At 39.4% G+C, this 15,061-nt stretch overlaps 1 protein-coding gene across 2 annotated transcripts in view; it reads left to right on the top strand.

Annotated features, from left to right (window-relative positions):
- LOC134348396 (disco-interacting protein 2 homolog A-like) overlaps positions 1-15,061 on the top strand; it is a 296,806-nt gene that overhangs the window by 142,625 nt on the left and 139,120 nt on the right. For both annotated transcript variants that reach the window (XM_063051696.1, XM_063051695.1), the window contains 2 exons: positions 2,049-2,189; positions 10,837-10,956. In XM_063051696.1, the coding sequence (XP_062907766.1) occupies positions 10,890-10,956 (67 nt within the window). In that variant the 5' untranslated portion in view covers positions 2,049-2,189; positions 10,837-10,889. The remainder of the gene's footprint in view (positions 1-2,048; positions 2,190-10,836; positions 10,957-15,061) is intronic.

Here is a 15,061-nt window from a genome sequence, read left to right as displayed (position 1 = left end):
GCTGAGAGTTAAGGGGCAAAAGTTTAGGGGTAACACGAGGGGGAACTTCTTTATTCAGAGAGTGGTAGCTGTGTGGAATGAGCTTCCAGTAGAAGTGGTAGAGGCAGATTTGATTTTGTCATTTAAAAACAAAAATTGGTTAGGTATATGGACAGGAAAGGAATGGAGGGTTGTGGACTGAGTGCGGGTAGATGGGACCAGGTGAGAGTAAGTGTTCGGCACAGACTAGAAGGGCTGAGATGGCCTGTTTCCGTGCTGTAATTGTTATATGGTTATACAAGTTACTATAGTCGGAATGGAGTTATCAGCAGAGGGGAATGTATGACCCAGAGTACTTAAAGAAATTCTATCTTGGAATAATTTGAAGGATAATTATGCTTTTTGATTTTCCATAATAATTCCTTGTGTGGGGCGAATCATTTAAATTTTGCTACTGAAATTAACAGTGACTATTATGTAGTTTTAGTGACAATTATGTAGGCCTGAATGACGTGCTTGGGTTTGAAGATATTTTTCAAGGTGCAGCCTCTTTTTAAATGAAGAGAAGTGTAGATTGCCAAATTCGATTCATTTTGAAAATTAATTAATCAATCAATCCTGTATCTTTTGAATTACTTGAATTCCAGTGCAATGGATTCCGGTTAATTGGGTCATTGGCTAATCAGGCAGCCGCGTATTTGGAACAACTCTTAAAGAAAAACTAAATCAAGAAAATAGCTGGGATTCCTTTCGTTTATTTGGGACACGCTGTTATTTAATTGGGGCAGGATACTGTTGCCGAACAGTTTCTAATTAGCATCAGTTTTGTGCACTTGTGTGGCTGTTAAGACACTACACTGTGCTTAGAGTGATCAGTTGCATGTGTTTGTCTTTGGAAAGCAGTGATTTTTGTCACTGATAGTTGGTGAGAAATGAGCAGTATGACAATTTGGAACTGTCTTGCTCACCGCCATTTCAAGCAATTAGGCTTGGAGATGCCAGAAACGACTGGGAGTGAAAATGAAGCGAATTTGCTACTTCATCAGGTTAGGAAATACAAAGAATTTGAGATTATCAACAACCTTCATGATTATTTCAATGAAAATGAAGATTTGGAGGATTCAGTTGTTGAGCCTTGCATGAAGGCAGTCCATTAGGTGTCTGCACTAATTTTGTTCATTTACAGTCAATAAAAACAACATGGCATCATGCTGGTTGTTGGTCATATCTGACAGTGACAGCGAAACCTGTGTGTGAGAGTTTTTAAGGTGGAAAAGCCTTTGCACTGGGACATTTCCACTTTCAACCTAGGAAGTCGGGATCCAGTGGTACGAGTAATCATCACAAACAGGGGTCTTACTTGGTTGCAGTGGATGACCATAATTTCTTCTGTGCCTTATCATGCCCTTCGCCCTCCGTGAGGCATTGCAGAACTGCCTTCTTGGATGTTGGATCTCACTGTTGATCTCATCTGCTGGAGTTGGCTTCCTATTCTAGGACAGGCATGCCCCTGTTTCACGGGGGTATGATCTTGCTGGCCACCTCACCTGGTTTAGTCCACTGGCAAACAGTGTATTGGAGTGTGGTTGCTGTCACATGCAAAGGGCTGCTTGGAGCCATAGGTGAGAGCTGAGTGACCGGTGGAGACAAAACCGAGTGAGCTGTCCCAGATGGACATGGAGGTGCTACCCCTCCCTGGACACCCCGTATACTGGATAAATTCCTCCATCGATAACTATTAGAAACTAATACACAGTTTTATAGTACCAAGTAGCATTGGTAGTGTTCTAATTTGTTCTGTATTTCATTTAAATACATAAATTGGTACTTAGTTAAATGATAGTTTGTCTTTTATTTTTAATTATTTCCATGAAACTTCAACTAATTAGGGAAGCAGTTTAATTGGGCCAAAATATACTGGTCCCAATAGGTCCCTATTAACCAGAATCCACTGTATATGTACACACAGACACATGTATGCAGTAAACTGAAAATTCACATGGATAAGTGAGAGAAAGAGCAGAAAGGAGAGAGATGTCTTAAAGATTAAACCTCTTTTGTTTTTGCAGGTGTAGATCCTTTTCAGCTTGAGCCCAGACTTCCTGGTCCTCTCCAATCTTCACCTTTTTCCTCTAATGTCCCTTTTGTGGCTGCATCCAGACAGCCCAAATCCAGAGCCTCCAATTCCAGAGATGAACGCTATCGATCTGGTAAGTCATGATTAAGTTAAGAAGAGGCGAGGAAAGATTGAACAAAACAGAATTGGTCTTTTATTGTGAATGACATTTTCATATGAGTGTTTTAATTGATTTGAAAATAATTGTATTGAGCAAATTTTCCATTTTTTGAAAAATGTCTTTTTAAATCCTATTTTGAAGTTGTTCAGCAACTATTGCACTGTGTAATCCAACATTTTTTGTGATGAGTTGGGTGTATTCATTTCTGAGCTTAGAAACATGTTGACCTTTCCTTTTTTTCCTGTACTATACACTCATTTGCACTGGAACTAAAAAGATAGCTTTAGTACTTCCTAATGCTTTTCAGATCTACCTGTGAAAGCAAAATGGTCCACAAAGATTTCTTCCATGAAATAGAGAAGATTGCAATATATTCTACTGTGGAGGATTTACTATGTTCTCTTTAAAATTTATACCCTTTATTATTAAAGGAATAAGAATAATTTATATTGCCATTCAGTACTGCAGATTGCTTCATTGGCTGTGGGAAACCAGTCACAGGGGTAATTTAGGTGGCACTTTATACAACACAATCACATGGTAGCCTTCACATGGTATTTGTTTTTTTTAATCTTTTATGGTATGGTTTCCTCGAAGCCATTATATATGTTTGGATTTTCACATTCCCTCCTGTTTATCTCTTCCCCCCCCCCCCCCCAAAAAAAATCTTGGAGCCATACACAAGAATTTGAAAATCTCGGTTGGAATGGAGCATTTGGGACGCAGAGCCTGTTTCCATGCTGTATTGCATCTATATCAGTTTTTAAGGCCAGTGTGGGACCAGTACATTTTGCTAAAAATAGAGAAAGGTGTTCAGCAGGTAGGCAGCTGGGAAGTTCATAAGATGATATGTCCCTTCCTCTGTTGAAGATGTTCCCATTTGTGCTCATTGTATGGACTTAATGTTTTTGGTGTCAGTCCCGGATTCCCAGGAGTGGGTGGGGATTTTGCACTTCTTTGCTTTGAGAACATTCTCGAATATTTTCTTTGCCGTCTAGTAATCTCTTCCTGTGACAGAAGTTAGAATAGAACATTTGGCTCACAAGTCTGGTGCTTACATACAAGTGACATACCACAATTATTGGAGCTAACAGTATAATTAGAGTCTTAGTACACTCGTGTGACTTTATTCTGCCTGCAGATGTGGAGGATTTTGTGAAGTCATTCACCTTATATCTCCAGTAATTTTTAGTGTCTGCTGTAATTTGTCCAGACCTTGAAGCGTACAGAAAGCTGGACTGGTCATGCTTAAATTTGTGCTGTTTATTGCGCTCCATGTCGAGGTCTGCATGGCAAATGAATCTATTGTTCACTTGTTTATTAGGATCATGATCTGCATGCTATTGTGAAGCCAAGATAAACTGGAAATTAATTTCTGCAGATTACCTTAAATATGGCTATTTCATAGTTCATTCTAATTGATAGAATCAGAGGCTTCAGTGAGGATGAAAAAGGCTATGGATATTGGTTTGTGCTCTATCCTGCCTTTCTCATGGAGTTGTCAAGCAGGTAAGATGTCCCATGTGCTGCTTGAGGGCTAGAATCCACACTGTGATTCATAGCTCTTTGGCCACTGCAAGAAGGCAGTGGAAAGCCCTAACACTGATTTTTTTTCCTGTAGCATACATCAGGGAAATCACTTTGTAGTTATAGCAGTTGGATTCTACTTATTTTGTGGTGATGTTTTCTGAAGTCGCCTGGCAGATCTGGATGTGGTAGATAAAGTTGTGTATTTGCTACGGGAATTCTTTATTATCAAGTTCAAAACTTAGCCAGGGATACTATCTATTCTCAAGGCCTTGTATTTTAGTTGCTATATGACCTCTTGATTGTCTTGTTGACCAGGGGCTGGACAGGGCTGGAGCAACTAGATGGCTGGGGGATGGAGTCAAGAGCTCTTTCATCAAGGACAGAGTTGCATTTGAGGAGATTTTTCAACTTCTCCTTTCAGTTGGCACTGACTGCCTTCTGCCCTTCATGAGTGCAGTGCCATTTTTGATTCTCGGCTGGTTTGGGCTTGAGATGGTTTAAAAACTTGACGAGGATAAGGAATCAGCATGCATTATGGCTGTCAGTGAGTTTCTTTAGCTCTTGGGTTCTTTTCACCCACCATACATGACCTTAAATTTATTGGTTTTCTGTCGGTCTTGGCTTTCAGGTTTCAGTGGTGGTTTTGTTCTCTATGTACCATGGTGGAGCTTCCAATCCAGGAATTTGTTGCATTTGTAGTTAATTAGCTCCTCAACAAGTTATTTTTATCAAGTCAGTGTTGGTTCTTTCTGTTTAAAAATGCAATAAGTCTCTTAATTGCTAATTAGGCTATATTCCAGATGTTATTTACACTCTGTAAAATAAAATAGTCAAGTTCTCTGTAAAACACTGTGTAGAAGTGATTTTTTTTTAATAGGTCCTTTACCACCATTTTCCTGTTCTGTTCAAATTTAATAGTTGTAGTTTTGGGATCTGGTTGATGCAGAAGACCGAGAATCAGGAACTGAACTGTTAGAGGTAGGAGATGCAGGCACCCTTGTGGTTTCTCACTCAAATGATGAGAAATCCTAGCAAACACTTGTGCTGGACCAGTACCATTGTGATCCTGTGCCTGTCTTCTGGCAAAATGAGCATGCATAATATGAACATGCTTCAAGACTTTGTCAGGAGTATCACAGTCTTTGAGTTACCTTCCCTTACTCTCACCTTGTAAATCACTGCCAGGGGATTACATCTTTTTCTACCTGATATTCATCTTGTCCAGGAACATCAGTTTGTCAACCTCAGTTGAGCTCTTTGTTCTCCCAGACAAAATGCTTAAAAGTCCTTTTGTCCACTAATCCTGTCTAAAGCCTTAACTGGAGTTGGTATTCTTTAGGCTGCATTTTTTAACACATACTACCTTATTCATGGCTCCAGTTGAGTCTTGCAGTTCAGTTAGAGTCACAGTGTTCAAACAGTATAGCATAGATAAAGGCCCTTAGATCCACGGTGCCCACTCAACTAGTTCCAATTTCCTGAGTTTGGTCCATATCCCTCCAGATACATATCCAAGTTACTTTGCCTCTTGAGTGCCTTTTAAATCTTTCCCCTCTCAACCTAAAATCTATGTCCCCTAGTTTTGGACTCCCCTACCGTGAGACGCATCTACCGTATGCCTTTAATAATTTAAAATATTGCCAAAAGATTGCCCCTCAATCTCCTAGTTCCAAGGAATAAAGACCAAGCCTGGTCAACCTTTCTCACAAACTCAGGCCTTCTAATTCTGGCAACTTCCCTGTAAATCTTGTCTGTCTTTTTACTTCAGCAAATGTCAGTGCTCAATTCCAGAGTTCTGATCGCCAATCAATGGTGATACAGAGAATCTCTCAAGTTACATTTCCAGTAAAGAAAGCGCTATTGCCTTTTCCTCAGTCATTCCAAGTATTCTTAAAATAAAAACAAAATTCTGGAAATACACGATTAACATTTCAGGTTGATCTTTCATTAAAATTTCAACAATGTGAAATCCTGATTGTTTCTCTCATCACATATGTTGCTTGACCACCTGAATATTTCCAACATTTTCTTGTTTTTATTTCAGATATCCAGTGTTTGTGTACTTTTTGCTTACTGTTTAAATGCCTTACTGTGATATATTATTTTAATAATGGTACACTTGTACTTTTCTTTGTATTACTTGATAAGTTTATCATGATGGAACTACTTGTGCATTAGTTCATCAAATCCAACTACTTTCCAGGTATTCTGGTTTCATAAGCCTCTGAGAATTGTCAGTAGGATTATGCACTATGCAGTTCTACATGTAAGTCTTATTATCCTGCTAGGAAAATTTATTCTTTAAGGTACATCTTAATACTTGTAATCTTGGTTAATTAAGCTTATTGACTTTTAGCAATAATGTTCCTTTGGTCATAAAATTATTAGGAACATCATGGTCCCTTGAACAATTTATCATATACTGTAGAGTACAAGAGTAAGTGCTTCAGGTTGATGGCCACTGAGTGATTTTTTTTAACCTCTAAAGTTGGGGCAAAGAGAACTTGGTTCACCTTATGATGAGATTTGCTACCCATAGTTTCCATTTCATCCAGCTCTAACATTGCTTACCTGAACGATATTGGAGAGTTGAATAAGCTGACTCTGACTTCTTAGATACAGATGTTAGCAATTAAAACGCCCTGTCAGCCTTTGACAGGAGACAAGGCAAGAGGCAAAATATTGGTGCCTAGGCTTTGTAACAGTTTACAAATTAAAAACTTCCACAATTGAATTAAATAATTCAAATATTAAGTTGTTTTCCCAACACATTAATAAATAATTGGATACTAAAATAAAATAAGTTATTAAATTGGCCTATTTCTTCACCGTCTCCAAGGAAAGAATCCTCATTCAAAGTGAAATATCCCTTTACTCCCTAATGAAATTTGTGCTGCTACTCTTAACATATGAAAGAATGGAGGCATTTTTAAACAGTTACTTTGAAATGTAATGATAAATTTAATGAACCAAACTACGCCTGCAACTGCCACTGAGCACTATTGTAGGACTGGCATTTATCATGGCATAACACTCCCTGCCATAGAGGCCATCTTCAGGAGATGGCGCCTCAAGAAGATGGCATCAATCTTTAAAGGTCCTCATCACCATTGGGGACATGCCATTTCCAACTTACTAGCATTGGGAAGGTGATACTCAAAGTTCCAGGAACAGCTTTTTCCCTAGTGCTATCAGGTTTTTGGATGGTCCATGAACACTACCTCATTTTTTCCTTTTGTACCAGTTATTGATTTTTTGTAACTTATAGTAATTTTTGTCTGGCATTGTACCGCTACCACAAAACAACAAATTGCATGACATGAGAAACTGCCGAAACTGGAAATCTTGAGCAAAATCCTGGAGGAACTCAATAGGTCATGCAGCATCTATCGAGGGGAATGAACAGTCAACATTTCAAGTCAAGACCCTTAATCGTGGCTGGAAAGAAAGGGGGCAGAAACCAGAATAAGAATGTCGGGGAAGGGGGAAAGTGTACAAGCTTGCAGACGTTAAGTGAGACCAGGTGAGGGGGAAGGTGGATGAGTGAGGAAGGGAGGATGATGTGAAAAGCGGAGAGATGATTATGTAGAAGAGTTAAAAGGCTGAAGGGAAGAATCTGATAGGATGGTGGACGATGAAATAGAGGTGGGAAATCAAGGGTGTGGTGGGCAAGTCAAGGGTAGAGGAGAGCTAAACAGGCGTGAGGGAAAACGGATATGTTTTGTAACTTCAAAACATTAAACTAATTTAAAGGAAGACCTAGGAGTCTGAAATGTGAGTCTAATTTTAGGTTTATTTTAAGTGAGGTACATGTATATCACACGGTAGTGTGATGACATGAGTAATTCTCCTATTTGTACATATAAATATGAATTATTTAAACAACCAAGAATGCTTAATTAACCTATATACACACGCACATACACACGCACGCCACTCACACACGCACGCCACTCACACACGCACGCCACTCACACACGCACGCCACTCACACACGCACGCCACTCACACACCCACGCCACTCACACACACACACGCCCCACACACACACACACGCCCCACACACACACACACACACACGCCACACACACACACACACACACACGCCCCACACACACACACACACACACGCCCCACACACACACACACACACACACACACACACACACACACACACACACACACACCACATGTAATCAAGGTTCTTGATTACCTGACTGGCAGACCACAGTACGTGTGCTTGCAACACTGTGTGTCCGATAGAGTGATCAGCAGCAATGGGGCTCCACAGGGGACTGTCTTGTCTCCCTTTCTCTTCATCATTTACACCTCGGACTTCAACTACTGCACAGAGTCTTGTCATCTTCAGAAGTTTTCTGATGACTCTGCCATAGTTGGATGCATCAGCAAGGGAGATGAGGCTGAGTACAGGGCTACGGTAGGAAACTTTGTCACATGGTGTGAGCAGAATTATCTGCAGCTTAATGTGAAAAAGACTAAGGAGCTGGTGGTAGACCTGAGGAGAGCTAAGGTTACCGGTGACCCCTGTTTCCATCCAGGGGGTCAGGGTGGACATGGTGGAGGATTACAAATTCCTGGGGATATGAATTGACAATAAACTGGACTGGTCAAAGAACACTGAGGCTGTCTACAAGAAGGGTCAGAGCCGTCTCCAGTTCCTGAGGAGACTGAGGTTCTTTAGCATCTGCCGGACGATGCTGAGGATGTTCTACGAGGCTGTGGTGGCCAGTGCTATCATGTTTGCTGTTGTGTGCTAGGGCAGCAGGCTGACACCAACAGAATCAACAAACTCATTCGTAAGGCCAGTGATGTTGTGGGGATGAAACTGGACTCTCTGACGGTGGTGTCTGAAAAGAAGATGCTGTCCAAGTTGCATGCCATCTTGGACATCTTGGACCCTCCTCCCTTGGAGGCTCAGATACCCTGAGCAATAGGCTGGTCCTGGACTTATTTCCTGGCATAATTTACATATTACTATTTAACTATTTATGGTTTTATTACTATTTAATTATTTATGGTGCAACTGTAACGAAAACCAATTTCCCTCAGGATCAATAAAGTATGATTATGACACACACACACACTCACACTCTTACTCAAATATTACTGAAATATTAAATACACAACTAAAACAAAGAAAGTGGTATGGAAACAGAGGGGAGTGGTTACTGAGGGTTAAAGAAATCAATATACATGCCATCAGGTTGGAGACTACCCAGACAAAATATGATGCAGCTCCTACAACCTGCATTTGGCCTCATTGTGGCGGTAGAGGAGACTGTGGAAATGTGAAATCGATTTGAAATCAGGAGATCCCATGTGTTGCGGGGTAGGGGGGGCAGAATGAAGGTGCTCAATGAAGCAGTCCTCCAATCTGTCAGGCATCACTGATATAGAAGAGGGTGCACTGGAAGCACCAGATCAAGTAAATGACAGACTCACAGGTGAAGTGCTGCTTCACTGCTCAGGTGCCTGAATGTTGGTGAGGGAGGAGATGTCGGGGCAGATGTAGCACTTGTCACAGCTGAAGGGAGATGTGCAGGAAGGGACAAAGGGACGCAGAGTGATCCCCGTAGAAAGCAGGGAAGGTGGATGGTGGAAGTGAAGATGTGCCTGGTGGTAAGATTCTCTTGGAGATGGCAGAAATTGGAGAGAATGATGTTTTGGACGTGGAGCTTCATGGGTGGTAGGTGAGGACAAGAAAAAGCCTAATCTGTTAGGTCAGGGTGGGATGGGGTGAGGGCAAGCTTGCGGGAAATGGAGCAGATGTGGGTAAGGGGACATCTTGGATGTTCTGGAAACAAAAATATCTTTCTGAGAACGGATGTGGCATAGCTGAAGGAACTGAGACAAGGGAATAGCATTTTTACAAGTGACAGAGTGGAAAGAAGTATAGTCTCGATAACTGAGAGTCATTGGGGTTATAAAAAAATTATGTTTGTAGATGACCTGTCTTGAGAGGTGGAGATAGATCAAGAAAGCGGAGAGAGGTGTCAGAGATGGACCAAGTAAATTTGAGAGCAAGGTGAAACTTGGATCATATTTGATGAAATTAATGAACTCAGCTTGGGTGCGGGAAGTAGCACTAATGCAATTGTCAGTGTAGCACAGAAGGAATTGGGGAGCATTACCAGTGTGGCTTTGGATCATGGACTATGCCACGTAGACATGTGGCAGTATTAATAAACTTAATTGGGATACAAATACGTATTTACCTGGCTGGGCAAAACGGCATTTTCATGGAAGTATGGAGGATAAATTATTTGAGCTAGAGCTGCTAGAATACCTTTTGGATTTACAGTTGATTTGGAGCTATTGTCATTTTTTCATTTGAGATCACAGCAGTGTAAGAATTCGGATCAATATGAAGATGCCATATTGAGGTTTAGCTTAATGAAATGGGTTTTGTAATTTGTGTTAGTTGTAACACAAGCATTCTTGTTGATGTGATTCTCAAAGTAATGCCGAAAATAAAGGTGAGTTCTGTGATTCAAATAACCTTGTGTCATAGAATTGGCGATTCCTATAGTTACAAGTATTTACTTGTTGCAGAATGATCTCATTGTCGTCCTTCTTGGCTTTTGTTCAGAAATTTCATCTGGACATGTCCTGCCAATTAAAGGATTAGCTACATTCATACATTTGAAAATATTTTAAACGATTGCTGATTTTAAATATTATAACCAGGTTTATTGCAGTTCATCATTGACTTTTGTAAATTTCCATTCCAATCCCTTTGGGGAAAATTTCTCTTGTATCTTGATTCATGAAAGGTTCTTGAATTACACATTGTTTTTGCAGGTTTCTTGGGATAACTTTATCTCTGTTTTCTTCCTAACCCCCACCCATCTGAGTGGCAGCTGGTTTCCGATAACTCCATGCAATGGTGTTCTTGTAATCTAAAACTCATTGCCTAGAGGACAGATTTCCATCTCAGAATTTCACAGCACCACACATTCCTTTCAGTACTTTGCATTAGAAGACTAATTTTTAATGTGTTCTTTTAAATCTCAGAGGTTGGCAGTTGCAAATTTAATCATATTGTTTGCTCATCTTTCTGTTCCCACAGACTTGCACACAGAAGCAGTCCAAGCTGCACTCGCCAAATACAAAGAGAGAAAAATGCCGATGCCTTCCAAGAGGCGCTCTGTGCTTGTTCATTCATCATTAGATGCATACACTCCTCCAGGTACACATCTGAGTAACAAACCCAGTCTTGGTATAATCTACATGTAATTGAATTGTACTGTTGGCTCTATTTGTCAAACTGTAAATTTGGGCCCGCTGCTGAACTCTGGCAGACAACTCATAAAGAACTCTGATTGATGTTATGGAGTTCAAATAATCATATTCTGTTGTTTGAAAGTTTGTTCTCTCCCTCTCCCTCCCCCCACGAACAGTGTAGCTGTATCAAGCGCAGACAGTGTACGTCAGAACCTTCCAAAAGCAGGTTGTTGCAGATCTGATTCATTGTGAAGGGAAGAGTACTTTGGAAACAGATTGCCATGACTAGAGAAATTTAAATTGGAATTGATAAAACTAGTATCCAAAGCATGAATATTCTGACCTCTTATTTATTTCTGAAATTTCCTTTCCTTCATACCCACTGCGTATAGTTTTGGATAAATTCTTAAAAGTAAGCTAACACAGCAGCCTATCACTGGACTGACCAAAGTTTTATGCAAAAGGAGAAGGATAGCTTTTTATATATAAAAAAGAAAACAAATAGGATTGCAAGACAAATATTGTGAGTTCCTAAGTTATTCTTCAGCGCAGCTATAATGGGAGAGGACATTTCATTATTTCATATGACCAATGTGTAGGTATGAAGGCTTAATCAGAAATTAAGAGAAAAATTGATTTTTACTCAATTAAATAAACTTAAAGAAACAGAAAACTAGACTTCTAATGTCTCTTTTCTCCAAGCAGTGTGCCATTCTCCAAATGAGAATAGAACTGCAAAGTAAGTCGTTACCTTCCTATATCTGTTTAACAATGCCATTGTACTTCAGTTTTACACCTTGTCTTGGATAAAATAATATTGTCATGAGTTGCATCCAGGAGGTAAGGTACACAATAGTTCTGATTTTTCTTTAGCAACAATGATGTTCATATCAAGTTTTTGAGGTAGCAAAGTGCTCCAAAGGGACTTGACAGCAGCACTGTTGCCATCAAAAAATTATAATCTAGCCACATGTCAAGGTAGAAAGATCTCAACTTAAAATTTGGTTGAAGATGAGCTTAAAAACACGTTCTAAAGGGAGAAAGGAAGTGGAAAGCTCCAGGGCTTTGGGCCATGGCATCCACAGAGGAGTTTAAGCATGGATGTCACCACAGAGTTGGGAGTCATCTTGGTGGTGATATAGTTGTGTGGTCTCAAGCTTGTCTTGGGAGTTAAATTTCGCGTCAAAACGATCAAAGGTATGGTTCACTTTCATTTATCTGGAAGAGAGGGATGGTGTCAGTAGTTAAGAAATGGAGTTTGTGATCGAATATGGCTTGGGCTTTTCCAGTCTTTAGTTGAGCCAAGTTTCTGTTCATCTAGTACTATTTGTTGGATATGCAGGTCTAAAAATCGAGGGCTAGTGAAATGGTCAAGAGTACTGTGGGGTAGAGGTGGATGTTCACAGGTAAATGAGAAACTAATGTGCTGTTTTTATAGTATGTCAAGCATGACGACCTTTGGATAAGAATAGAAACAACTATCCCACTTCCACTTGACCTCTTGTTAGAACATAGGAAATAGAAGCAGAAGTGAGCTATTCACCCTAGTTTACTTGCTCTGCCATTCATTAAGATCATAGCTGACCACTTTCCCACTTTCCTGCATTAACCTCCTATCTCGATTCTTGTAGTGATAAAAACTTATCAAGCTCTGTCCTGAATATGCTGATACTCAGTATTAACTGAGTTAGCATTAACTTTTTTGGTAAAGAATTCTAAAGATTCAGAGGTCTCTGGCTGAAGAAGTTTTTCCTCTGCTCTGAATGGCTGACCCTTTAATTGGAAATTATGCCTCTGATTTTAGACCCAATGGCCAAAGGAAATGGCATCTGGGCATCCATTCTGTCAAACCCTGTAAAATATTTGCTTCATCGTGTTCACCTTTTTTAAGTGTTGTTCTTAATATCATACAACAAACACATTGTCCTGGACAGTTGCTCAGTTGCAAGTATCATAAGATACAGGTCATCAGGTCCTGGGAATTATCACATTTTAGTCCATTAATTCCTTCAGTATTAAATCTTTACTAATACTCATTTGTTTGAGCATCTCATTCAACTTCCATGGTTGTTCCCCACTATTTCCAGGATATAGTGTTAGTCTTCAAGAGTACAGGGGAATATTTTCCAATTTCTCTAGTATTTTCTTTATGTCATTAACTATTGCAAATCTCTTTCTTTTAGAACATCGATAGTTATGTTTTATTTTCTTACAAGCATACTTCTATTTTCTGTCTTCTTTCCTTTATCTATGCCTTGACTAGATTTTGAACTTTTCGCAATCTTCTGGTTTGTTATTCTGGAAAATTTTATACACTTTTTGATCTACTGTGACCCTTAAACTTGATAGTTGCAGTTGGATCATGTCTCTTGTTGTGCATTTTCACCTATATTATTACTTGCACAATATATTATTCATTAAATATTATGTATTGTTAATATCCTGCCATACCTTTTCAATGTGGTTTTTCAGTCTAGCACAGTTAACTTATGCCTCATATATTTGTATATCGCTTTCTTTGATACAAGACCTTGACTGACAGCAAGCCAAATCACATGACTTTTTATATAAAACTTTATTATATTATGATCACTGATTGCTAAACTCACCTTAACATCCTAATACAGCTAAACTTTTCTCATTACATTTTGTTTTCTCAGAATGCCGATCTGGAAAATTGTCTCTTTTACACCAATCTTTGGTCACTTCACAACCAATTTTTGTCATGTCTATTATATTGTGCCAGTTCATTTCTCTATATGCCAATTAATTAACAGTTACTAATACTTTTATGGGTGATATGTGCAGTCAGATAAAAAGCCTTTATTATTTTTTCCTTTTTCCTTTTGTAACTTGGAAGGTTGCCCTTTGCTGTCAAACTTTAGTTATCATCACATAGCTTGCTACTTTGTGCTATCGTTTCATTTATCCTTATTATTTGAAATTTCTTCTTGCTAGCAATCTTAGCTTTCCTTCTAAGGCCTCAGTTTTTCACTGTAGCTTGGTACATGTGCCAATAGTAAACTTAATATCTGTCTATGTATCTGTAGTCCTCATTATTTGGTGTGTCAAGACACTGGTCACAGCCCAATTCATCATATCACAGCAGAGCAGCTTCCCTTGGTAATCAGTGGAGATTATTCCACTGTTGTTAGTTCATATACGTGAGTGTACTGGAGCTTGAGTTTTCCCTTTCGCTGGGTGGCAAATAAAATAAAATGACTTTTGTTTATCACTGTCATTGCTATGAAGCCTTAGCAGGATTTTTGGTAATAATGTGCTATATACAAGACATACAGTGCCTATATTTAAAATAAAAAGTATTCACTCCTAGTGGAAGTTTTCCTGTTTTATTGTTTTAGAACATCAAATCACAGTGGATTTAATTTGGCTTTTTTTTTTGACGCTGATCAACAGAAAAAAACTCATGTCAAAGTGAAAACAAATATCTACAAAGTGATCTAAATTAATCACAAATGAAAAACAAAATAATTGATTGTACAAGTATTCACCCCCTTCAAGTGGGTATTTAGTAGATGCACCTTTGGCAGCAATCATAGCCATGAATGTGTGTGGATAGGTTTCTTATCAGCTTTGCACATCTGAACACTGCAATTTTTCCCCATTCTTCTTTACAAAACTGCTCAAGCTCTGTCAGATTGCATGGGGATCATGATGAACAGCCCTTTTCAAGTTCAGCCACAAATTCTTAATAGGATTGAGGCCTGGGCGCTGACTTGGCCACCAGGACATTAACATTGTTGCTTTTAAGCCATTCCTTTGTAGCTTTGGCCTTGTGCTTGGGGTCATTGTCTTGCTGGAAAACAAATCTTCCGAATAACAGTTCTCTTGCAGATTGCGTCAGGTTTTCCTCCAGGATTTCCATGTATTTTGCTGCATTCATTTTGCCCTCTTCCTTCACAAGCCTTCCAGGGCCTGCTGCAGTGCCGCATTCCCTCAGCATGATGCAACCACCACCATGCTTCACAGTAGAGATGGTGTGTGGTGTTTCGCATATTCTGATCACCAAAAAGGTCAATTTTAGTTTCATTAGACCATAGAATCTTCTT

Source organism: Mobula hypostoma, chromosome 6 (genome assembly GCF_963921235.1).
Source record: "Mobula hypostoma chromosome 6, sMobHyp1.1, whole genome shotgun sequence".
Lineage (NCBI taxonomy): Eukaryota > Metazoa > Chordata > Chondrichthyes > Myliobatiformes > Myliobatidae > Mobula > Mobula hypostoma.
Note: the sequence above shows the minus strand (reverse complement) of the source record. Positions and strands in the feature narration are given on the sequence as shown.